The sequence below is a fragment of the Crinia signifera genome, chromosome 19 (genome assembly GCF_055691185.1).
Source record: "Crinia signifera chromosome 19, ASM5569118v1, whole genome shotgun sequence".
NCBI lineage: Eukaryota > Metazoa > Chordata > Amphibia > Anura > Myobatrachidae > Crinia > Crinia signifera.
This window is the reverse complement of record NC_139226.1, coordinates 98,358,582-98,385,873: the sequence shown is the minus strand read 5'-3', so window position 1 is coordinate 98,385,873 and position 27,292 is coordinate 98,358,582. Positions and strand designations below refer to the sequence as shown.

At 44.5% G+C, this 27,292-nt stretch overlaps 1 protein-coding gene across 1 annotated transcript in view; it reads left to right on the top strand.

Annotated features, from left to right (window-relative positions):
- LOC146041947 (uncharacterized) overlaps positions 1-27,292 on the top strand; it is a 68,313-nt gene that overhangs the window by 9,658 nt on the left and 31,363 nt on the right. Inside the window, exon 2 of the mRNA XM_083161820.1 lies at positions 56-248. Within this exon, the coding sequence (XP_083017946.1) occupies positions 56-248 (193 nt within the window). The remainder of the gene's footprint in view (positions 1-55; positions 249-27,292) is intronic.

The window sequence follows — 27,292 nt, the reverse complement described above, 5'->3', positions numbered from 1 at the left end:
CACTTTAAACTGCACTAGTATGCGTCAATACTGTTATTGTTATTTGTCCTCATAGTAACCACGGACTGGTCACATGGCGGCACCAGGCTTCCGGAGGTGGTCCACAAATGGAGAAGCTGCAGGATGACGTCAGATGAGGGCGAGTACCGCCGGAGATGCCGGGGGATACCTTGGCTGGCGTCATCTGTGTCCCCGGGGGCGTTCGGGCTGAGGAGGCTAGGCGCAGCCATTGAAGACCACACGTGGAGGTGATGAGTGGGGGATGTGCTGTGTGAGGGGTGGGACTTTCCAGTGGGTATATTTTTTTGTGTGAATCACTGTCACTGATCCCTGAGGACGAACCACGGCTCAAAACATTTAGGATGACCAGTGTTTATTAAACTGCACGTTTTGGCTTGATGGAAATCCGTGAGTGCCGCCTTATTGCTACTCGTCTATGCTGAGACCTCACAAGTCTGACTGGAAGGCACCGGGTATGATGTAAAACTAGATTACATAAATCGGAGTGCCGGAGTCTGTATGATATTAATTGGTATAGCTGGAAATAGCTAATTCAAGTACTATACCTATCAAGGCACCCTTGCAATACTATTGACTTTCCTCTGGATTAAAAGTCTCCATACTATACTAGAGACACTCTGAAGTTATCCTTTGCCTTTTTCCATACTTGGTTGGAAGTATACTATTATGGAGTCAAATATGGCAGGTGTCGATTTTGCACAAATTGACACTGGGGAGTGCTTTCATTTTTATGATGCTGATGCCGACACTATTCTGCAAGCTGTGTCAACACAGGCCTCTAACACCATGGCTGAAAATGCAGATTTGTTTAGAGACTGGTATCTTTTAAAGAAACGTTAGATTGACTTCATGTTTCATGCATCTACTTTAGTGGAATATTATAAAGATAAACAAATTCCGCAAGGTTTTAGGGTGCATAATGCCCCCAAATATCGGGAGAAACAATACCATGATTTGCAAGCGTTGGGTGAGCATACTCAACAAATGCTCAATGGACTTATTGTTGTTGGTAGTAGATGAATCCTCAAAGGAATTGGCACTGGCCAGAGATAAGACATCCACATTTGAGTCTACACATATGTCGACTTTGGTGGGTGACACTACTGAGGATTGGAATGCTAAATTGAAAAAAAGAAATAGAGCAATATCATAAATAACTTATTAAGTTCAAAAGGGAAAAGTGTCGCAAGGTGCAGGCAGACTATGAACAAAACCGGGTTTACCGCTGACTGAGCACCATGGGGCCACAGATGAGATCTAAGGGCTCTGGGAAATTTTGTAAGCCACGAGAGTTACATACTGACTATGAAGCAACTAGCAAGTCAGCCAGTGACACAGATAGTCAGATGCCATCTACCCCCAGCAACACTGTCCCTTTAGGGGTAAAAACGAGAACTGGACAAAAGCCCCCGGCCAAAGAGGAGGCGGACGCGGTGCAGCAGGCAAGGAGAAAGACAAATCCAGCAGAAAAAACAGATGCAAGTAAAGGAGCTGGTAGTTAACCTCTCTTCAACACCACTAGATGAGGGGGAAATATCTGTTCTTTCAAAAGGACTGTCTTTCATACCAAGTATTTTACCCAATTCCTTTCAATGGAAAGTCGATTGCTTTAAATTTGGACGATCATTGCGGTTAAAAGAGTACTTTAAAGATCAACCTACGATGGCATCAACAGACCAATCCTCTGATGCTGTTAGGACATCGGATGTCCCTTGGCAGGTTAAGAAATTGCACCTTCAGCCCCCAGTCCAGCAATCCATCAATCAAGGCTTTCACCCGAATGATGGAGTCAGTTGGGATCAAGTCAATCGCAGAGACTAAAATGCATAAAAATGTATCTACCACTGAGAGACAAGCTCTGAGGAATTCAGTGTTTGTTCAAGATCTGGATGATTACATTAAGGAATGCTATCGCCAGTTAGCAGACCCACAAGTTTATGAAAAACTCACCAAAGATCCAACTGCACAATTTAAGGTTAAAGAGATCAGTGCAAGATGGATATATCTCAAGTGATTTATGTAAAGCTGTATGCACTGAATATCCTATCATTCCAATGTTTTATACGTTGCTTAAAGTACACAAAAGTCTGGTGAATCCCCCTGGCAGACCAATTATATCTGTTGAACCCTTGTGTGCAATTAACTGCAGCCTATTTAAAAGACACAAACAATGACACCATTGTCTGCAGTGCAGACGCTGTGGGCCTGTATACATGCAGATGAGGAAGGCATGCAGGTGGTAGGCGAATTGATTGGCTCGAGGTGGCATGTTTCGTCAGAGGCTGGGCGTGGCAATGGGGTTAAATGTGGCCCCATCCTGCGCCAATGCCTACATGAACCATGTTGACCAACAACTGTTTTAACAGGATAGAATTTTACTTTATTTAAGATTTATTGACGATTTGCTCATTTTTTTGGTCAGGGGAGGAGTCTGAATTAGTGAATCTTTTTGAGACCCGTAATTCGAGCAATAGCCCGTCAAATTTACATATGTTATGTGCAAAACCGAGATTAATAATAGTAATAGTAATAAGATACAAACATCTGTCTTTGTTAAGGGTACAGATCAAAATACACTCTTAAGACAGGAGAGTTGTCACCCGACTTCACTGCGATATGGCTTGCCATATTTGCAGATGCTAAGGGTTAAACATGCCTGTGCATCCCAGTTTCAGCAGCTGGGAAGCGGGTCCCTGCTCATCTCCGCTTCGGGGAGATGAGCAGAGTTAGGGGGGTCAGGTGGCGATGGGGACTGGCAGGGGAGGTGGCGGATGGCGGTGGGGAGCTCCGTTGCCAAGGGGCTCACGAGCGTTTCATTGGCGGAATCTGGCAGCTGGCGGGGGCTGGCGATAGTTTTGCAAGCCCCTGCAAAGGAGCTATATATACATCTATATATATTATCAGTTGTAAAGCACAACAGAATCTGCTGCGCTATATAAGAAACTGTAAATAAAATAAAATAAATAAATATATATTTCAGAAAACATTTGAAAAATACACGGAACACAACTGTCACACAGCAGACAAAGGATCTTATTCTAGGTCGCACAAAACACTGCTTGTGGTTTAACGCCACCCGTACAGCTGACCCACCCGCATAAACATCCATTCGCAGCCTTGATTGCAGGGAACAAATCATTCGATGGTCGCCAACCATTGAATGATTTGGAACGTACACGCAAAACTATACGACACTCTCAGGTGCCTTAGCTTTGCATGTTCCCTTTACGGGAACAGGACAGGCAGCTGACTTCCGGTGATGTCAGCTGCCCACCCTTGGCAGCTGCATCACCACCTAATTTCCATGGGAATACCCAGCGTTTTCATGGGAACACCCTGGGCGTTCCCATGGGCTCGTCCACACGCCTCCACCCCACGCCCCTGCCTGAACTAGTTGGCACATGCGCATAGTGGAATAATCGGTCCCCTGTGCAAACATGCAATTGTATTGTGTCATGTGCACCCATATGTTTCCTAGCAGCCAGCAAAACAAACTGACACATTGATATAAAATGACTAAATACGTGTTACTGTGTACATGGAGCAGTCATACATGATAAATACAATATATATCGCTGCTTAGGGTTTTTTCACAATTTACTTACTATGACTTCAGCTGTCCACAGGGACTTTCACAATGATGGATTTCTCATGCTGACAAGAACGTAAGTATTGCTCCATTTTAATGCACTTCCTAAGTTCCCTGCTCATTGGAGTGTTGGTACCTTTTTAAATAGATCCCAGAGGGTACATGTCACGACGCCTCAGTAGCTTGCACTTGATGTGCTCTGGCAGCATAGTCAGAATTGTAAATCTGAGCAATATGTCATTGAATAAGTGCTGTCACATACCATGTTTAATGTAATCTTAGAGTTCACGTGTCAAAGCGTGCAAGTTGTAATGCGGATTATTGTAGCTTGCACCTAATTGAATATTTACTTACATCATTCATTCATCCACTGAACATAGATTAAAGCTCAATTGGTTTAAGATATTTGATCTGATAATCGTATGGGTCTGACGGTGGTGAGATTGGAAATAGGGAGCCTCAATTTACATCGTAAATACAATGCACACACTATGCCTGCCAATGACAGAAGTAACATATGCAGTAAAGATTACTCGCCCATATATATACATTGTTAGCTATTTATGATGGCAATAGGCAAGACTTGTTTTTTAAAAAAAATATATTTAAGCAGAGAAAAGTAGAATCAAACCCAATCGAGAGGGATATCACCCAGTAGTATGCACGTGATATTCTGTGCTCCCAGAACCCCCTTCCTACACAGAGCAGAAATACCGGGTGTGATATTTCTAAGCTCCGCCTCCTCATGGCAAACTGCTGCAATTCATGGGTCAATAGGGAGGGGGCAGAGCCAATATGATGCAATTCCATTAGAATTGCATAATTTTTGCCCAGCCTTTCAAAATATATATGCAAATTGCGTAAGGTGGCAGAGTTTAGGAATATCATGCCTGTTCTCCTCTCTACCTACAGCATGCTTCTCAGAGTAAGATTAAGCCTTGGAGGGGCCCGGGGCACTTTAGAAAGGGGAGCCCCCTCCTACTTGTCATTTCTGGCCGCAAACTGCATGGGAGAATATTACACTGTCAAAACACAGAGTAAATGAAGTATAAACTTGGTTAATGGTCAATTGCAGGGGGGGGGGGGGTTTAATATAAACATATATACATATGCAAATACAAGAAATACCAAAACCGAGCCCTAAAGATAAATAGCTGCACCTCTGATTATCCCCTGTCAGCCGGGACAAAAGGAAGTGATAGAAATAAAGGAATGTTCAGAGTGTGCTATAGATAAACACACAATTTAAAATGACAGTATTTAATAAAATAGTGCCTCAAGAACTACACGACATACATGATAAAACAATCAATGTACAGAATGAATGGTTTAACAAAGGATTTTGGTCTTTCCAATGAAGTAGCAGGCCCAACGCGTTTCGTCAACAAGGTGACTTCATCAGGGGCATTGGAAATATTGACTTTAGGAAGACAAATTTGCACTGTAAATAATAATAATAATAATACAAACAATGTAATACAATGATATACAAATTAATAAGGATCAAGCAGATGGAGAATAGGATAAGGAGAGGAGGACAACAGAGGGAAGCAAGAAACAATTTATCTTTTCAGTAGTCAGCACCATTATAGGTCACAAAATACATAAACGGTCATGTCACTAGGTTATTTAATCCATTAGTGAATTAATATCTACAAGATTTATACACAATTTATACGGATCGCTCCAAAATGACTGAAGTCCCAAAAGGGTACAGGCGATATTTCATGCGCTACCATCCACTAGGGCGTGGTGGGAGAATAAAATAGTGTGCCTAGCGTAGCCATGCGAGAGGACATGGTAGCCATGCGAGGGAACATGGTGCACTTTAACCTGTGTCCATGTCGACTGTGTTGACATTCGGGAAAAAAAACTGTGAAAAACCCCATGTTGACCTTTTGACTGTCGACCTAATGACAATCTCGATCTAATGACCCTGTCGACCTAACCCATGTCGACCTAGACTCATGTCGACATTCCTGCATGTTGACCTAGACTCATGTCGACCTTCCTGCATGTCGACCTAGACACACGTAGACCTAAATGCATTTCAACCTAATGATGTCGACCTAATGACCGTCTAACAACTTGCTGGTGACCCAATGACCGTATCCCCCTGGGAAAACATGAACTGCTGGGGTCCATGGCATGAGAACCAGGGCTAAAAGTATGCCTTTAACCTTTTTCCTAATCATCAAGAATTTGACATTTTCTTTTGATAAATAGGCACAATGAAGAAAAAAAATATTAATGGGGAAATGGTTCCTTTGTGTCATCAAAGTCGGCATTTTGGTGTTTTTCTATAGCTATCAAACAATTCTTTGTTCTTGAGGCTTTATTATTCACTTTGTCATACGACGTGGGCAGAACAGGACTCGTGACATTACTCTTTAGAAGATTACAATATGAGATCTCATCAAAAGGATTCTTGGAATCATGGCAAAGCTGTTAAAAGTATACATTTGAAGCCTACAATAATAGATGCCTTCACCTTATAGAAATTCTTTTGCAATAGACGCAATCTAAATGTTACAGGTTGATGTATCCAGAAAATATGTATTTCATTCATTGGCCTTTACATATACCAGCCATTTCCAAATATTAATTATTTTTGTAGTTCAAGGTGTGCAAGCAAAAATTATCAAAAAATGTGAAAAACTAATGTCGATTTTTTTTTCATGTGGACCTTTTCCATGTGGACCTATCACTTGTGTCAAACTTTTGACCATGTTGACCTAAGGTATGTCAGCCTTTTTCCTGTGTGGACCTGTGGCCTGTCAACCAACAGTGGTCAACCTATGGATGGAGCCGCTCTCGTTGGAGCAGCTAACGGCGCGACTATCTTCATGCGATACATCCGCCGTGCACCAAGAATGAGGCGTGTGCCCACGAGACGCTCGTGTGACCCATTCTCGGCAATGAGACGTGTGAGATGCTGGCGCGTCCCCATCACCGCTGTGTGCCGTCTGACAGCTTTTGCAATATGGCGAGCAGCTCCATCTGTATTGACCATCGAGCATATTACTATCGATGCTGCCTGCAATCAGTAGCAAAATGTAGTATGGATAATTTGAGGGAGGAGGGGCCCAAAGCTGGGATCTTGCCTAGGGTCCATGCAGTGGCGCAACTATAAATTTTGCTCCCCCCTGACAAAAAGTTTGTGGCGCCCCCTCCAGGCCCCTCTCCAGCATGTTTCCCCAGCGTGTGACGTGATGACGTCACATGCATAACGGAGAAGCTGAAGCAGGAGAGAGGAAGAGAGACCAGCATACACTGCTGCTTCCCTTGACTTCGACGCATCCCAGGTCGCCCTAGCACACCCATCCGCCCTCTTATCCTGTACATAGTAGCCAATAGCCGGCTCTGTGTACAGTCAATTGAATCAGTGGGGGTATTTGTCATCTCTGCCATGGCCGCACCTGCGCTGCGGCTGACTCACCTCCGGTGCTCAGCCAGTGGGCAGCGGCAGGCAGCAGCATGTCAGTGTGTCGAGCGGGTGCCAGCGCCCACACAGACCCTGCTGCTGCTTGCTCCCCCAAGCGGCTGCTGGGGCTGCCTTACAGTAGTTACGCCACTGGCCCCATGAGGTCAAAATCAACCTCTGTCCAGGATCCATTCTACATGCGCACTAATGGGTCTTGCATGTGAGCAGCAGACTGTCAGTGGTTAACAGTCTGCTGCCATATTTGGGGTGCTGATGAAATGGTGATGGCCTCCGTTTCCAAAAAAAGGGATGTGTGTCGCCACTGTTAAGGTGGAGGGAGAAGTCCTGGGATCTGCAACAGGTGGCCTGCGTGTCCCCATGGGTGCCGTAAACCATCCGTTGATGAGCCAGTGATCAGATGTCTGCGTCCTAGGACACAGGTGGAATCACTACTGCAGTAGGAAGCACTACCTGCAATAGCTGCCTCCTGCTGCATTACCATGCACAGTTGTTGCTGCTTTCAGGGACGTAGCAGTGATACTCACTCCAGCCGCATCTGAATGAGCCCCATAGAGCACAGCTCTACCTCCTACAGAACAGAAATAAGCAATTGAATGAATTCCATGCAATCAATTCTTCAGCTGCTTCAAATAATTGTAGCAGCCAACACATAGTAACATAGTTACATAGTAAGATAGTAACATAGTAATTAAGGCTGAAAAAAGATGTTAGTCCATCGATTTCAACCTATTTAACTTGTAACTACTGACTTGAGTAAGTCATATCTATAGGTTTCCCTTAGTGACCAATAATGTATACAGTTTTGATTTAAAGTCATTGGGCCAGATGCACTAAGCTTGAAAAGTGATAAAATGGAGAGTGATAAACAGCCAGCCAATCAGCTCCTACCTGCCATGTTACAGACATTGAAAAATGTCAGGTAGGAGCTGATTGGTTGGTTGTTTATCACTCTCCATTTTATTACTTTTCAAGCTTAGTGCATCTGGCCCATTAACAGTAGTTGCTGTAACCACCCCCACCGGCAATGAGTTCCAGAATGTCACTTCTCTAATGGTGAAGAATCCTCTTCTTAATTCAGTACGGAATTTATTTTCCTCGGTACATGCCCACGTGTCCTAAGGGGATGCAGTTAAAATCCCGGCGGTCGGGATCCCGGCGTTCAGAATCCCGACGCCGGAATCCCGACCGCCGAAATCCCGACACATTCTCCCTCCGTGGGTGTCCACGACACCCTTGGAGGGAGAATAAATTAGTGTGCCGAGCGTAGCGAGGCACCGGGCCCGCTGCGTGGCGAGCGCAGCGAGCCCGCAAGGGGGGGCAATCCACGTCCCCCCCTTGTCGGCATTTCGGCTGTCGGGATTCTGAACGCCAGGATCCCGACCGCCGGGATTCAGTACTGAATCCGTCCTAAGTATAGGCCTGTTACTGAACAAATCATAAAAGAAAGGGTGGAGCGCAAATGAGCAATTTGAATCGATTAAGTAGTACAATAAGTATATTTATTATTATTGATATTAATGAATACAAATGTTAATAACAATTAGTAATGACAATTGTACATGAATATATTGGCCGTAAAACACTTAAATGTAATTAATAAAAAGGACAATGAAAAGTTGTATACTTATAAATTGAGGGATCCCTCTGATCTATATGCTTTTCTGGTATTAGATCAGATTTCCTGGAGTAGTCCGTGCTGGATATAGCAGTAGATGGGGGAATCCATAAACCTTGCTGGGTCAACTTTAGTCACTGGAGGACAGGGGCGGATTGGGAATTAAAAGCAGCCGGTGAAATATTCTGAAGCAGCTCTAACGCGGGGGGGGAGACCTGTTGCGCGCCGAAGGTGCGCGCAATTTTTTTTGGGTGTGGCCTAGCAATGTGGGAGTGTGGCCTATTTCAACTAGGTCACGCCCCATTTTCGCCGCTGTGGGGGGCATGGCTAGTGGCTCTCTGAGCTGCTGGCTATGTTCCCAGCTCCTCAGGCTGTAGAATAGGCCCATGGGAGGGGGGGCGCAGGGTGGCGTAGAATGCTGGGAGGACGTATGCAGGGTGGCATAGGACGCAGAATGTGAGGGGGGAACGCAGAGTGACAGAGGATGCAGGGAGGGGAGTATGCGTGTATGGGTAGAGCAAGGCTGTGTGTGTGGGGCGTTATGGTTAGGCTATGGGGGTGGTATGGTTAGGATTAGGCTGCCTGGCTGGGGTGTATGGTTAGGGTTAGGCTGTGGGGTATATGGTTTGGGCTGTCAGGGGCAATGCAGTGTAGTGTAGTGTAGTGTAGTGTACTAACCTTGCCCTTTGCACCTGCTTGAGTTTCATCATGTGGCAGGGAGTCCCTTACAGCAGATGCGCTAATCTGTCCCGGATATCCAGTAACATCCCTGGCGGACAGCACGGCAGACATGGACACGGCGGCGGAAGTCAAGGAAGCCTGGAGACACAGCACAGCAAAAATAGTGAGCTGCGCACTTCTGCTTAGCGTTCCCCACACACAGACATACTGTATATACACTAACACCCCCTATCCGACACACACACACACATACTATATACGCACATCCCCCCACAAATATATGTTTATGCACACATCCCTCCCACACATATACTGTGTATGAACACCACACACACACTGTATACGCACACATCCCTCCCACACATATACTGTATATGAACACCACACACACACTGTATATACACACATCCCTCCCACACACATACTGTAAATGCACACATCCCCCACACACACATATACACACATATATACTGTATATGAACACCACACTGTATATGCACACATCCCTCCCACACATATACTGTGTATGAACACCACACACACACTGTATACGCACACATCCCTCCCACAGACATACTGTAAATGCACACATCCCCCACACACACATATACACATATATACTGTATATGAACACCACACTGTATATGCACACATCCCTCCCACACATATACTGTGTATGAACACCACACACACACTGTATACACACACATCCCTCCCACACACATACTGTAAATGCACACATCCCCACACACTCATATACACACACATATATACTGTATATGAACACCACACTGTATACGCACACATCCCCCACACACATACTGTATACACACACATCCCCTCACACACATACTGTATACACACACATCCCCTAACACACATACTGTAAATGCACACATCCCCCACACACACATACTAAGTATATACACACACATATATATACTGTAGATGAACACCCATACACACACTGTATACGCACACATCCCCCCGTGCACACACTGTATACGCACACATCCCCCCGCGCACACACTGTATACGAACACCCCCCAGGCACACACTGTATACGCACACATCCCCCCGCACACACACTGTATACGCACACATCCCCCCGCGCACACACTGTATACGAACACCCCCCAGGCACACACTGTATACGCACACATCCCCCCGCACACACACTGTATACGCACACATCCCCCCGCGCACACACTGTATACGCACACATCCCCCCGCACACACACTGTATACGCACACATCCCCCCGCGCACACACTGTATACGAACACCCCCCAGGCACACATACTGAATATGCCCACATTCCCCACACACACACACACACACATATATATATATAATGTACACACACACACACATATATGTACACACATATATATACACACACACACACACACATATATATATATATATATGTATATATATACACACATATATGTATATATATCTATATATATATAGATATATATATATATCTATATATATAGATCTATATATATATATATATATATATATATATAGATATATATATATATATATATATATATATATAATGCAGCAGGCTGTATTATTAATTATTGCACTTTACCCGGCTCCTGTGGCTGCCCTCAGTCAGTCAGACTTTTTGTGCTGCTGACTGTCTGCTGCTGTCACTGCTGCTCCCGGCTCCTCCGTTCCGGCTCCCCAGCCCAGCGCGCTGTTGCTGCTGCTGGGGAGCATCACATGGGAAGGCAGGCAGCGCTGCCATACTTCTGTCAGACCGCGGGAGCGGCTGTGGGCGCTCGCGCATGCGCACCAGCCCTCCCGCGGCCATTTTAACTCTGGGAGCAGCCGAGGCTGGCCGCGGACATCTTCAATTAGGGAATAGTGCTGCGGCCGCGGCCAGCCCGCCCGGAGATAGCAGTTCGGCGGGCCGCGGCCCATATAGTGTAGGTGGGCGGCCACTTTTGATGTAAAATGTGCCGGCCCACCGGGAAACGGCCCGGTTTCCCGGTGGGCCAATCCGCCCCTGCTGGAGGATGTATAGTGTCCTCAGATTGTGTCTTCACTAGTATGCCAAAGTCCAATCCCAAATTGTGCAGGTGGTGGTATCCCAGTTAACAATGCTATAATTATCCAGACTTGTTGTTAGGTTTAGATGAATAAAAACCAGTATAGCATAGGGGATCCGATCAAAACAGTCCAACTTCAATTTAAAAAAGTTGGTGCTCCCTAACATGTTTCACTGTCATCTGACAGCTTTAGAGTTGGGTTTTTATAGGCAGGAAGTACAATTTGTGACAATCATTCAATTTACTTAATTGATCCAACAATTAGATGTATTAAAAACATAATTGTGCTTATATAGCTAGAATACATTGTAATGGATTAATACACTATAGGAGGCAGACCTATATAGATTGATTATAAGTAATCATGGTTATGGTATAAAACATAGACTGACTCATGATAGACAGTCATATGGTCGACCACTAACGGTCTACAGTCAAAAGGTCGACAGGTAAAATGTCGACATGGTTAAAAGGCCGGCATGAAAATGGTCGACATGGTCAAAAGGTCAACAGACAAAAGGTCGACATGAAAAAAGTCGACGTGAGTTTTTAATGTTTTTAGGGTGTCTATGTTGACATAGACACTGTCTAAGTGTTCCGCATCCCCTCGCATGGCTCGCTGCGCTCGGATATCCGGTTAACGGATACTTGACCTGCATATTTTTACCACGGGTGATTATTAGTTGAATTTTATTCTATATGTCACGATCCGATCAGGTGATGGATCGAATAAAGCATGCCTCCTGTTATTATTAGGTGTGAGATTAATGTATTTCTGGTATTGTTTGTAAACTCATGTCTTCTACCATTATTATGTGTGAGATCAGGGCATTTCTTGTAGGATGTGTGTAAACTTAATGTGACATAAAGGGGGGGTTGCCTGCCATTTCCCCCTGCAGAGTGTAAGCACTGTGGACATTCTTCAGAGTAACCATCTGTATAGATCATAAATCAGATTGGGGGTTAGACCAGCATGGCCCAGAGCAGGCTAAAGGTGCTCCGCCCCCCTCCACTAAATATCTCTTATCAGACTTGAAGAATGTGGATTGTATTTTATAAGGATTGTGTACAAATCAATCTGAAAACAGCAGACTAAAGGCCGCCATACACTATGCGATTTGGCCCCGATTTCACCCGATCCAGATGGATCGGGCAGTGAAATCGGACCAAATCGCAGGTTTTGACACCCGGTCCGACCCGATGCGCGGTCCCGTGCGCATCGGGTCAGAGTCGGGTCGTCGGACCGGCTGCACATAAGATAAATCTTATGTGCAGCCGTGGGGACTCTGAGGACGCCGGCGAGGGAGGGGGGCTGGAGACGCTGGCGAGGGAGGGGACGGCAGGGGGAGCCGGAGCAGGGAGCTGTCATGCTCCGTCCGGGTAGGGGCGGGAACACGCCGCTAATAGTGAGGATGCTGCGGGGGACACAGGCGGCAGTGACATACCGGTAGAGCCGGGCGGGGGGAGCCGGGAGCTGTCAGCACTGAAAAAAAAAAAGCCCATACAATGAATGGGCAGCCTGTGATTGGCTGAGCGCTCTCTCAGCCTGTCAACAATTGGCTGAGAGAGCGCTCAGCCAATCACAGGCTGCCCATTCATTGTATGGGCTTTTTTTTTTCAGTACTGACAGCTCACGGCTCCCCCGCCCGGCTCTATGTTACTGCCGCCTGTGTCCCCCGTAGCGTCCGCACTACTAGCAGCGTGCGTCCGTCCCCCCAGCTGCCTTGCAGCATCCCCCGCCCGCCACCTCGATGTCCCCGGCCCCCCTGCTCGCTCCACATTGCAGCTCCCCGGGAGTTGCAAATGATACACCGCATGCGATGTATCATTTGCAAAACTTGGCACATCAAGTGCCAAATCGTGTGTCCCCCTCCCGGGGAGCTGCAGGGGGAAATCAGGTCCGACTTGTCCTTAGGACAAGTCGGACTAATGTATGGGGGCCTTAATTCTTCATGTAGGAGATCAATTATCTAGGGACATGCACTAGGCCCAGCAGGGAAATGATCAAAATCCCAAGGGTGGGAGGAATGAGGGAGCCTGCAGGTATATCTGCTTCTTTTGTCCCTATGGTTTTTGTACTTCTTGGGGGAACAGCAAGCTGGCTGGAAGCGACCCGTTTGTTTTATGTGGAGACCCCCTCCCCCCCCCCCAGAGTTCTTGGGTGTAAGATACAGTTCTGTCATTTTTTAATTCCCTTATTTTGTTTGAGATGTATTTCTTTTGTGTGCACTTTTAAAATTATTGTAATATCTTGTAACCATTTTTTATCACTAAAAGCTATGTAGTATTTCTAGGAATAAATCATACATATTCCAGTTTTTGTGTTCGGACGACTTATGCTGGAGAGCGGTTTATGCTACAAACTGTTTCTATATTGTATTGGGTATCCGGACGTATGCAATCGTCCGTTTCTTAAACTTGCATTGGTGGCGGCGTACCTCATAGAGGGGACTCGTGTGTCCAAAGTGAACCCCAGTCACGACCGGAGCTGCTCAGATTGACGTATCTGGAGCAGCGACCGGTGGGTCCGTGACGCTATACTTTTTTATTGTTTTATAATTGTCATCACACCATCCCTCCAAAAGCCTGGGCATGCCTACATTTTTCTGGCACTTCAATAAAATGGCCGGTTATCACCCCCAAATGGCAGCTTCCTGTCTATCACATTGCGAAAGGGCTGCAATGAAAAGAAGTAGCAGGATTTGATTGCGTGGAGGCCTCACACATGGGTACTGTTGGCAGTATGCATGCGCAGTCTACCGATAATCGCCCGGTCTATGAACTCGCAGCCATGTGAACAAATCGAAACCCTGTGTCTTTCAGATGAATACGTTTCTTTAACTGTCTGTAATGCACTTGTTAAATTACACTTTACATTATAAACTACAGTATAACATCATGTTAATGTCTATTATACTTTCATGATTCAGATCTGATAATGTCAATATGGAGATTTTGTGTTCAGTTACCGTTGTAATTTCTTATTAAACAATACTTTCTATTGCTTCCAGTGTGATATTTAAATGTCTTTTACCCTGCGGTCTACTAAAGTGTTAACGAAGCTTTAGAGAGGAACCACTGAGCCGCCTTGCAGGGTTCTCCATCTAATGGGAGTAATCACTTTTGTATCTTATATCTGATAATTGAACAGTAGGGATGTGTTCCATTTGAATGTCATATCTGATAATTACTTCATAACACGGCGCCTTTGTTTTGCAGCATCTTTGTTTTAAAAGTTTAATCTTTATAAATAGTAAGTAGAATTAAACATTCAAAGCATTCCTGACATTGCAAACCTGCTGGGAATAACCTCAGACAAATTTAGCAATTACACTCCTGATGCCATGCTCTACATATGTTTCCATCAGAAGATCCATCTAAGATATGTTCATTAAAAAACTACTTAAACATATTCAAAAATGGCAAAAACAAAAACAAAAACACAACAGTGGATAAGTTAGAAACTGGTATAATAGAATAGATACTACTGTAATCAAATTTGTAATCAAATGTCCAGCCATAGCCCATATATTGGGGCAGATGTATTAAGCCTTAACAAGAGATAAATGCAAGTGTGAAGGAGAGATAAACGTCCAGCCAATCACCTGCCAACTGCCATGTTACAGGCTGTGTTTGAAAAAAGTCAGTAAGGAGCTGATTGGCTGGACGTTTATCTCTCCTTATCACCCTTGCATTTATCTCTTGTTAAGGCTTAATACATCTGCCCCAATGGGGCTAATTCAGCAAGCCCAGCAGATTGTCAAAAAGATCGCATGTACGTACATGCCAGTTTGCAAGCAATTATACTGTGGTCCCCTTGTTGTACCTCGCTGAGATGATACTGGATTACAAATGATTTCATGGATTGTACACAAAATACTACAAAAAGCATCACACAATTAAAGTGTATTATTTGCCTGATGGTGACATTTTTATGTACCCAAGTGGCTTTGAGCATCTCAGTTAATGCGAATGTACAAAGCCAATCTAGAAAACATACTGTATATACAGCACTGTATATTTTATTTCAACACTTATATACATGCCAGCTTCCCTTTGCCAAATGTACATGAATCTTTATTGTGAAAAAATTGAGGGAGTCTTGTCAGGCAGATGTACTGTACAACAGAATCCTCCGGGTAGGATTTAGTGACTTCAGCCATGTTTGTCTTAACTTGGGACTACAGACTCAGGTCCCTTACTGGATTTTCATTGAGATTATATACCCACTACAGTCACATTCATCCCACTTTCTACAGCTATTCCAGCCCAGGTCCCTAGCCAGCTTTGTAACAAGACTCTGGAGCACCCTATGCCAGCCCCGCACAATAAGCACATGATGTCATGATGATGCAAAAAGGGGTGGGGCCACCAGCATTGGGAAGTGCCACACTGCCTGTGGCATCGTGAGAATGCCTTGAGCAACTGCAGCAGGAATAATGGCACCTTGGTGCTGTTCTAAACACCCTGCTAACCGAGAGCTGTTGAGCAGTGATACCCCCAAACCTCTGTGCACCAGCTCTTCTTACATATTCTTAGATATGGCCTTGCCCCTATCTGCTGCAACTTAAAAAAAAAAATCTAAAATTGCATTTGAAACTTTTTGAGTCTGTATAATGCCCTCACCTATAAGGATGTTATTTAGGAGCAGTCAACATCATTGTGCGCATTTCGCAAGAGCTTAAAATGTTCTAGTGACTTAAACACACAGCGCAAACCAAGCCCTTTCAAAGAAATGACAATAAGCTATAAGTCTAAGAATAGTATCCCATGTATTATATTCAGGCAGTAATGCAGAATTATTACATTCTCTTGTCTTACTCTTAAAAGCAAGAGAAATCTTGATGATAATTTAATTTTGCTTTTATTACGAAGCTACTGATTTAAATGTAACACAACACAGATGGGAGCAAGGAGCTCACGCTGCCAGGAAGCTTTGTTTTGATGCTCGAGGAACATTTTGCATATTAAAAATCCCTGCTGTTAGATAATCGAATATTTGCTGGGAAAAAAATGTATTCTTGCTTCCTGTTGGGTACAATCTAATCCGAGACGTTTCATTCTACAGCTTATTCTTATTCTGTTTCTCCTTGGAGGTCTCCATTTCTTAATTGTAATCATTAAATCTGTCATGTCTTATATTTACAGTAACTTCAGAAATTTCTACAGGTTTTAAGAAAAAAAAAAAACCTTATGTTTTTCTGAGCAAGGATGGATGTTTGCATGAATACATATTGACAAACTATGGAGATGTCGTTTTGCCAGAGCATGTTATTTCATTTACATAATATAATAGATTTTTTTTTACTAGGTCCTAATAAAACAATATTTTGGATGGACAATATAAAAATCACTCTATGGCCAGTATTCAACACTCCTGATTCACAGTTTTTTTCGGCGAATCTGGCTGTTTTCGCTCCTTTTTTTCACTGAAAATATGACTCACCCTATTCAATGTTCACTGTTCGCCGACAGCAAACAGTGAATGCCGGTCAGTTCTCCGTTTCATGCTCGCTGAAATTCGCTGGTGTATTTCAATGGGGTTTTCACTGGGATTCGCCGAGAGTGTATTCAATGCTAGGATGGCGAATTGCTTTTTCAGCATAAAAAATGTTCTGAAAAAGTAGGCTTATACTCGAGTATATATGGTATATTTAATTTTTATTTATTTTTAAACATTTTTTTTTGCACTTTCACCAGCAGGGGGCCGGGAGCCGCTGATTAATATTCATATATTCACTGCACTCTGGTCCCGGCTTGTTACGTGCGGGACCAGAGGAGCGGCTCCCTACCCCTGCCCCCCCCCCCCATGCCAGCATTCCCAGGGGGCAGCCTCTGCTGCCTGTGCCCCGGGAGCCCTCCCCCATAAATTCTGGGGCAGTCAGGGAGGCTTACATCTCCCTGCCTGCCTCCGTCCCTCGTTAAGGGGTTAAAATTCGCCAGCAGGGGCAGCGAGCCCCTGCTGCATTAAATAGGGTGACAGGGAGGGCTGGCAGTGAATGCGGCAGCCCTCCTGAACCCTGCGAATGTGCAGCGAATCCTAAACAGGATTTGCTGCACATGGAGAACACAAACATTGAATACGCCCCTATCAGTGCAGAACAAAACATAGGGCAGTATTCAATGGCCGGGGGTCGTGGGCAGCAGCGAATCCTGGGTAGGATTCTCTGCACTTTGCTGTGATTCCTTCTTCTGGGAGATTCGCCGGCAGCCACCCGTCCGCTTTATTCAATGCATCAGGGGCTCTCCGCCCCTGACGGTGAAAATTACCCCCATGAGGAATTGCGGTCCTTGCTCTCACTACTGTCAGCTGCTGAGGCAGAGGCAGGTCAGTGTCCCACCTGTTGCCCTTCTGGGGTCGGGGAGCAGAGTGGGCGGCGTGTCGGACCCCGGCGAAGAGGTGCCTTGGCTGCTGAGCGGCATCTTCCTCCAGGTGCCCCCCCTTTCCCCTCCGCAAAGGTCCGCACTTTACTGAACCGGCTGCCGGAGTGGAGGACAATTGCGGGGGCGCCGTTGATCTGACATAAGGGCTGCAGGGACCCCCTGTCCACTGGTGGGTGGCATGCAGCAGGGTCTGGCAGAAGGTCCCTGCGGTTTATGTGAGAACAGTGGCGGGGTCCCTGCAGTGGATGAGAACTACTAGTTCCCATCCACTGCAGGGACCCCGCCACTGATCTCACATACACTGCAGGGACCTCCTGCCCGCCAGCGCTACCTGACATGACCCTGCGCTGCCAGACCCCGCTGCATGCTACCCACCAGCCCTTATGTGAGATTAGCGGGGGCCCCCTGCAATATGTAATGTGACCAGCAGCGCCCGTCCCCCTGCATATGGTATGTAAAAAAAAAAAAGAATTAAAAATTAAAAATATATTTATGTGATACTTGTCCAGTTAAAAAATAGAAAGACACCCCCCAAAAAAGCCAATCATTTTAAAAGATTACATTCCAGTTCACCTAAAAAAGATGACGAATGCAAAACGGTGAAATATGGCGAAAATCACTGGAGAAAGCAATTCTCCATTTGAGCATTGAATACACTCTCTGCGAATTTGACTAAAAACCCCATTGAAAACCACCGGAGAATTGCGGCGAATCACACACGGGGAATAAACAGATATTCACTGTTCATTTTCAGCGAATTGTCTCCATTGAATAGGGCAAATTGTTTTTTTATGAGAGAAAATTTGCCATTACCCTGGCGAATTGCCAGATTCGCTGTAAAATATGGTGAATCTGAGGCATTGAATACTGGCCATAGAGTTTGACGTCAGATAAGAACCACTTGGCCAAACTAGTCTGCCATTAACACATGTATTTTAGGGGGTTTGTTGACAATTTTATGGCATATTTTCTGACTTTCTGGCTGCCTCATGCAGGAGAGGACAGCTGAGTTTATGAAACAGGGGGAGTGGCCTCAAAAGGGGTAGGAGGTGTGGGAGGGTGGGCCTGTGTGCACATCATCATGATCCCGCCCCCGATGTTTAATGACATATTATTTAATGTGTGTTTTACATCATCGATCTCCCTGGACAGTAGGGGGGGGGGGGGCTGGAGTTGGTGGTCTGCAGTCAGCTCCAGAAGTTTTGCCTATTGTTTACGGGGAGCTGGGAGTGACTCTCGATTTCCGAGAGCCTCTTGGACAATTCTGGAGCAGAGACAGAACTACCATTGGTGCAGCACCGAGCCCCTGAGAACTAAGAGGCCCATTGCTACCCATACCAGCAGACTGTACCCCTGGACATCCAGTGGTGTGGGGCCAACCACTCACAAGTTCCACCACTTTCCAGGAGGGTACTAAAGTATGCTTTTGGTGGTTTTCAAACCTGCCACTTCATAAATTCAGGGGTTTTCTGTTCTAGGTCTAACACATCAATTGCAGTGGTGGATTTAACATTAGGCACGTGTGGAACATGCCTAGGGGTGATCCTTGTTGGGGCCGGCATCTGGCTGCTTGTATCCTTATTGATAGATTGGAATATACCAGTGACTACAAAACATTTAGCTCTAGTCTTCCATACACGAGGAGTGTACAGACTGCCCCATAATGCTATCCTACTTAGTAAATGTATATACACAATTAAAATAAAATTATAAAGTTTAAAGCTTTTTTTATAATTATAATGCATAATGAGGGCTTATAACCAAACAATAAAAATAATAAAATTAGGCCGAGGAGGCGGCCATTTACAATTGGGCCTAGGGGCAACCTGACTTCTAAATCTGCTGCTGATCATTAATGCTTTTATACTAAATTCTCTTTTATTTTAATGTATGCTTTCTTGGTGATTTTGTACCAGTTTTAAATTTTCTAAATCAGTGGATTTCAAAACTTCTACTAACCCCCACAAAACCACTGGGACTATCCGCCCCTTAGTAAATTTTGTATTATGCTTAAAAGTTAATAGCTAAAAATTGTTCAATACAGAAAAAAACTTCTTGCAATTTTAATCTATATTGAATAGTAAGTTGGAGACTTGCAAATAGCATGCTGGGGGGTGCGGGAGTCAACGCCATCCAAAACAGGTGTCAATGCTCCTTGGGAATTCAGATACCATACAGTCAGCAAATATATAAAGCAAGTCTTCAGTGCATATTGTTACATTATGCTGAACTTTTCTGAAAGTGCTGACTGGTTCCCAATATATTTTTACTTTAAAAGGATACAGTAGATTCACTGGAAAATGAAAAACTTTTTGAATATTTAGTCTCATTAAAATCTTTCTCCACTCTTGGTAATATAAAAAGTTCATCCACCCAAAATCAACAGATTAAAATGCTGACATTTGATAAATAGGTTGCAAATACTGTAACTGACCTGGTGTACCTTGGAAACATCCACAAACATGGTAACAAACTGTAGACTGCAATGACTGTTTCCAAACTTCGGTAGGATTTTTCAGTTAATCTGACCTTTCATCTAGACCTATTTGAGGGAATCTATTTTTGGTTCTTCCTTTGCAAGGTGGTTCACCCTGCAGCGATTTAATAACATCCAAGGCTTCTTGTATGATCTAAATTCACAGGAGGATATGATTAGACATTATGCTAAATCCCCTGTGCCGATGATCATTTTTCTTGCTGACAATACCTATTAACAATGTGCACAACCTTTGCAGGCATGTCAAATAACTCTAGGCTGTACTTAATGTGTACTTTCTACTTATATATTCTCCTCTGTAAAATCAGTGTGGTCCAAACTCATTATTTTCATAGTAGCTTTTGCCTCTCGATCGGTGCTATGTGATTACCTTAGTGGTTAATAAATGGCAATAAAGGCTGACATAGAACTTGGCTCTTGTATGTTCCTATACACTGATCAGCTTGATCTGATTAAAGAGTTCCATGAATTATGTGCTGTAGATAGCCTCTTATATGGTTACTTAAACTGCATTGATAAGTGATTGCAATTTATGTTTTAGTCTAACACCGAGTTTTTTTTATGGAAAAGTAAGTTAATGAAGACGTTTAGATGGAACCTAGGTGTTCCCTGGAGATATACTTCATGACAAAATATAATAGTAATAATAATAATAATAATAATAATAATAATAAGGTACTTGTGTATTTGCAGGGTGATCACTAAGCTATTTGCTTAGTGGGCTATTCTGCATAGTGAAATCGCATCGCATCGCATGCAACTTTGCGGTGCGATTCAATTTTTCATTGTATAAGCACCCATGCGATGAGAAGTGACGGTACTTCATTTTAAAAGCACCCATGCATAACCCCAATATCCACGTCATCCTAAAGCGTGGCGAGCTCAGCGAACACCGCGAGGGGATGCGTATTACATGCTTCGGGCTCAGTGGTTTGCTGCGCTCGCCATACTTTATAAAATCAACTCCACACCAACATGGATAGTGGGGGTATGAAAAGGTCGGGAGGACGCGTAACCGTGTCCGCTCGCCACGCTTCAGGGTGACGTGGATAATGGGGGTGTGCATGGGTGCTTTTAAAATGAAAAATCGCATCGTACCGCAAATCGTATGCGATGTGATGCGATCCGCGGGCAGGGGTGCACAAAAATTGAACTAAGAAAAATCGCATAGCACCGCAAAATTGCATGCAATGCGATTTTCCTAAGGTGCCGTACGTATGTAAATTGGGCGCCCTGCAAATACACAAGTACCAATAATAATAAACACTCTGAAAGTCAAATGTTATTGAAATATTCATTACAACTTTAAATTTCAATTTTCCACATTCCACTAATTTAAACAAATTAAAATACAATCAGTACAAACCACATTGGCAGATATTCAATGCTGTGAGCGAGCGGCGACAGCGAGCAGAGCTTCCTGCTCGCTGTCACCACTCACCGTGACAGTATTCAACGCAGCCCCCTAATATGCCAATTCCCCCTCGCTCCATTTTTTGAGCGAGGGGGAATTGGCGTATGCGGCTCCTGAACCAGCGAGACTCGCGGCTAAATACAGCGAGTTTCCTGCATTAGCCGCGGGTCTCGCTGGTCTCGAGGATTTCCCCAGAACATTGAATAGAGCGATCGGCCGACGTGGGGGTTAAACAGCGAGGATCGCTGGTTTTCTGCAATCCTCGCTGTTTAACCTCCTCGCTGGCCGCTCGCCGCGGCATTGAATACACCCCATAGTGGTATTTATATAGCCTGTCATTTATCTCCAGCATTGCTCTGCAAAAACCTTCCCCAACTCAGCTCCAGCCTTGCACCTTTAAACCGTTTTTCCAGGATTACCGCAGGAATGGCCGTCCGCTGTGAGTGACCTGCGGCGAACTCTCAGCGTGATACAACATCAGGCCGGGGAGTGAGACGTCTCTTCCCTCGCACAAAACATCTAGAGGACAATGGGAGACGGGAGACGGATTGTCTGCTCCTGACGGTGGCTCTCAGCACAACTGAGCCCCGCCGGTAGTTGCGGACGAGGCAAAATCCCCCGTCAATAACACCTTCCCTTGAGACCTCACACAGCCATAGCGGGACTGGTAATTATAAATCAAACGGAACTTTATTTTCCAAAAAAAAAAAAAAGGGGCATATGAACTTTCATATTCTATCAGGAGCTAACTCGTATAAGTGTAATTCATAGACACATGCACAGAGCTGATTTATTTCAGGTGATGGGACTAATAATCCGAAATAAATTATTTCAATATTGATTGGATACCCCATCATCAATGCTGGATATCTCATATTATTGTTTTTAGCAATTTTATTCTATATGTATGGTTATATGTATTATCAATTGATATTTCCTATTTTTATATATACATATTAAATTTATTAGATCAACACAGTGCGCTCTCTTCTTTCTTTTTTTGTTTTCTTTGGTTGAATTTATTTTCACCTGGGAGCAGCATAATTATATAATTACGGCTGTGGTTATTTAAATACCAATAAGAATCTTATATTATTGCGCCCGATATACCTTGTGTATAGTATTTGTATTTACATAGCGACTGGCTGTAAGTCAGAAGTATTGTATTTGTGGGCAGCCAAATAAGCCTGATTTAGTAGTAGAGGTGTGCAGTTTGGTTTGGAATCCAGAAGAGATCTGATCCAAACTAAAGCCCCCCCCCCCCCCCCAACCAAAACCAAAACAATGGGTCAGTGCACATGGACCTTTATTACCTGAAGCCAATGTGAGATTCCATTCAGCTAATGCGAGTGTCCATGAATCTTCAAGTAGAAAACAAGGCCGTCCATTCCCTTTCCACCAGCCCCTGCAACCTCTATACAGTAGTAGCAGCATCTGCACCAGCCCCATGCTGAAAATCTAAAAGAAACAGGGTTTCCTTCCCCTGTGCACATGACTGAGAATAACATGAAGCGTTAGATACTCCCCCGTGACATTCCTGTAAAGAACCCCATCCCGTAGTCCAATCTGGCCACCTTTAACCAGATTTTGACACATTGAGCTGAGAAATTAGGTGAAAACTGTCCAAATCAGATGTGTTTGACATCCAATGCGATATGTGGTCCCAGGCTCATAGGATCTGCTTGCAGGTCTTTCCTCTGGCACGTGCAGCCTCCTGGCAGAGAGGAATGGGATTGCATGCGATATATGGCATGCAAAAGAACAGTGTGCAATTATATCGCATGGGATCCTACCGCCAGGGACCTTCCAAGCTCAAGGGGGTCGGCAGTAATGGATGGGGGGCCTGTACACTCCCAAAAGTCTGGGCGGTTCCATGCAATTGCATTGTCACCCAATTCCCTTTCCAAAACATTTGGCGGAAAGACAGATCCAAGTTCCATGCAACTCAGTAAAAGATGAACATCTGCACAAGCGTGGCATCTTTAAATGTACCATCTTTATCAATGCACAGAGATCTATCCACCTCAGATCTATCCCGCTCAGAGGTATTGTATATATTTACACAATTCCTTTTGAATATGTTATGAGTGCAGAGGTGTAACTAGAAATTTTGCTTCCCCCAGCTAAGAGTTTCTGGCTCAAATGGGGTTGCAGGTGCCGCGAATGGGGGGGGGGGGGTGGTTGTAGCTTTAAGGGGAGAGAAGACACAGGAGAGGTTAGCTTGTATGGGGGAGGGGGGGTTGCGGGAGGGGGGTTGGATCTGTGTAATGGAAAGAAGGCAGGAGAGGAAAGCCTGTGGGGTGAAGGGGAGTCACAGGTTTCACAAATGGAGAGGGGGCATGAATGGGGGAGGTTGGAGCTGTGAGGGCATCGGTGCTGTGGGAGGGAATGAAGAGAGGACACAGGGGTTAGAGGTAAGGGGACTGCGGTGATAGAAAGGAGAGAGAGGACTGCCACTCACTTTTTAGAGGAGACGACTTATCTGTGGTGGGCAGCGGAGCTCCCTCTCTGCTGGCTTCCCAAGCTCTTTTCTCCAGAGTGTGAAGTGATGACATCACACGTATTACGGAGATTGGAGGAAGGCAGCCAGAGAGACAAGTGCTGCGGCAGCTCAGCGGTGCTTTATCCCAGCCGGTCCCCGCCTGCCTATACTGTACACAATAGCCAATAGACTCTGTGTACAGCTTCACAGTATCACTGACCGACAGGCAATGCTCAGGCCAGCGGCAGTGCAACTTCATGTCTGCGCACCTTTCCGCAGCCGGGCATTAGACTGTCACTGTTCTGTACTTCTGTCGGTGTCACTGACTGTCAGCTGAGCGGCGCCCACCACAGACCCCGCTGGCGCCACTATCCCATGTCGCTGTGGGGTCTGCCACATAGTAGCTATGCCACTGTATGAGTGCATTCCATTTATGGTGTGTGTGTGTGTGTGTGTGTTTGTGTGTGCGTGTGTTTTTAGAATAATCTAGATCATCTAAACATATAATTACTAGTAAGGCAGCATACTATGAAATGCAATTACAGTCTGTAAAGTAGATTAGAATATAACTGATTAATGGCATGCCAAAATGCAGCTTCCAGCAAAAACATTTCTTTGAAGTCTTGATATGCACAAGAGAAACTCGAGATGTATAATTTCAAGCCCAGCTTACTCATTTTAACACTTTTTAATTTAATCATATTTGATAATAAAATAATTGCCTGTATTTATCCATTGTATTAAAATTGTGATGGAAATGTAATTGTTCGTGATTCAATAGAAATAGAATGTACGTTAAGTAAATAATTTGCATTATTTCTAATTAAATTATATTGAAGTCAAAATTAACAGGCACAATATTTGCCGTCTTTTTAATGAACCACTTTCAGCTTATATTTGACAAAATATCTATAATAAGCATCATAAAACATTGGGGTTGATTTACTAAGATGGGAGTTCTATTGAAGATGGGATGTTGCTATGGGCAACCAATCAGTATTATCTTCAAAAAGGTGGTAAATAAATAAGAAGGGTTGACTGTGATTGGTCGCACATCGCAACATCTTATCTTCAGTAGAACTTCCATCTTAGTAAATAAACCCCACTATGTTCATGCTTTCAAATGTCACACTCATGACATCATCGCTAGGGGTGGCTCAACTAATGGGCTGTCAGGCCATTGCCTGGAGCACTGGGGCCTGGAAGGGGGCAGCCAACATGTCCCTTGCCTGCTTGTGCCAAGCCAAGCGCAAGCTTCCTCCTCTGTCTGGATCCAGCTATTTTGAGGTGGATCCAGACCGCACGCTGTCAGTAAATGACAGCATGGAGTGACTGATAAGACCACTGACCAGTCAGAGACACAGAAGAAACTGGTGGGATTGAGGATCTGAGCCAGGGAGTAATGGGGGTTCTCTGTACTGGCACATAAAGGAGCATGAGAGAACATTGAGGCATATTAAGGATCATGAAGGGTATATTGAAAGCATTGTCCTTAGATTTTTTTTTTTGGTAGGGGGTGCTCATGGAAACCTTGGGCTCCACCTGGTGTTGAACTGACCTTGATCATCGTGCCACCTTTGGCATGGTGCAACAGCCCGGTGTAAGGCTTCTTGGCAACCTATGCAAAACTTCAATTACCGTCTTAAGTTGTATGTGCAGTTTGAAGAGATGGGGAATGTTCTGTGAGTACACTGGGGCAGATGTATTAAGCCTTAAAAAGAGAAAAAGGCGAGGGTGATACAGGGGAGAATTCGATCTATGCCGTTACTTCCCACAGGGGAAATATCAGCATTCAAATATTCAATACTGCTGTTAATGACAGCATTGTAGGGTGTCAGATACAACTTTTGGTACTTATGTAGTATCTGGGCTGCCGATTTTTTGATTGTATGCCTTAAGTTAAGGCATACAATCAGATGCGATGCGATATCGCATTGCATGCGACCATCGGATGCGATGACCCGATTTTTCCATAGGAATCAATGTTAAAATGGACTGAGTCCATTTTAACATGGAATTCAATGGGAAAAAGGGGTCCTTTTCATACCCCTACTATCCAAGTGGGCATGGAGCTGGATATAAACCTGTGGCGAGCGTAGCGAGCCACCGAGCCCGAAGCGTGGCGAGCGGCCGGTATTCTGTGTCCCCTCGCGGGGCTCGCTACGCTCGCCACGCTTCGGGCTCGGTGGCTCGCTACGCTCGCCACAGGTTTATATCCAACTCCATGCCCACTTGGATAGTAGGGGTATGAAAAGGACCCCTTTTTCCCATTGAATTCCATGTTAAAATGGACTCAGTCCATTTTAACATTGATTCCTATGGAAAAATCGGGTCATCGCATCGCATCGCATCCGATGGTCGCATGCGATGCGATGCGATGTACCCGATTTAGAAATCGGCAGCCCAGATACTACATAAGTACCCAACTTTTTTTGTTGGATCTGTTTTGTCGGTAACAGATGTGGACTGTCGAATTTGTGGACATTTTCCGACAATCCACACGTTTCTGACAATTTAAAGACTATCCAACACTCGACATTCGGAACATTGAATTCCGACTGTCAAGTTACTGTCGGATCAGATGAGATTCTGACTGTCGGGATGTTCCAAAATTCAGAATCCAGGACTGAATACCCCCCAAAAAGAGTAATAAACCTCCAGCCAATCTGCTCCTAACTGTCATTTCCCCACATTAGCCACATCCCCACCATTCTTCTGATGGTACTCAGTGGTATGCATTATCTTTCTAATGGATGTCATTACTTTTTTTGTGTGTGTTTATATATTTGCTCTTTTGTATTTTTGGGGTTTTAATATGACTTTTGCATTTACTGCTAACAACAGCAAACTACATGTCTACACTTCTGTATGTTGAGGAGTTATGACATACCTGTATATGTTTGATGTGTTCTTTCTGTATGTTACTGTTTTTTATTTGGGCACATAAAAAATTCCCAGTAAGTATGATTTATCCCAATGCACAAGAGCACAGATATCTATATGGTTGGAGCACCCAACTGTTGCTACATAATTGGGGAATCTAGTTATAATTAAAGGCCCAATGGCTTCCCAGCAGCTATGGGCCAGACCACATGGTGA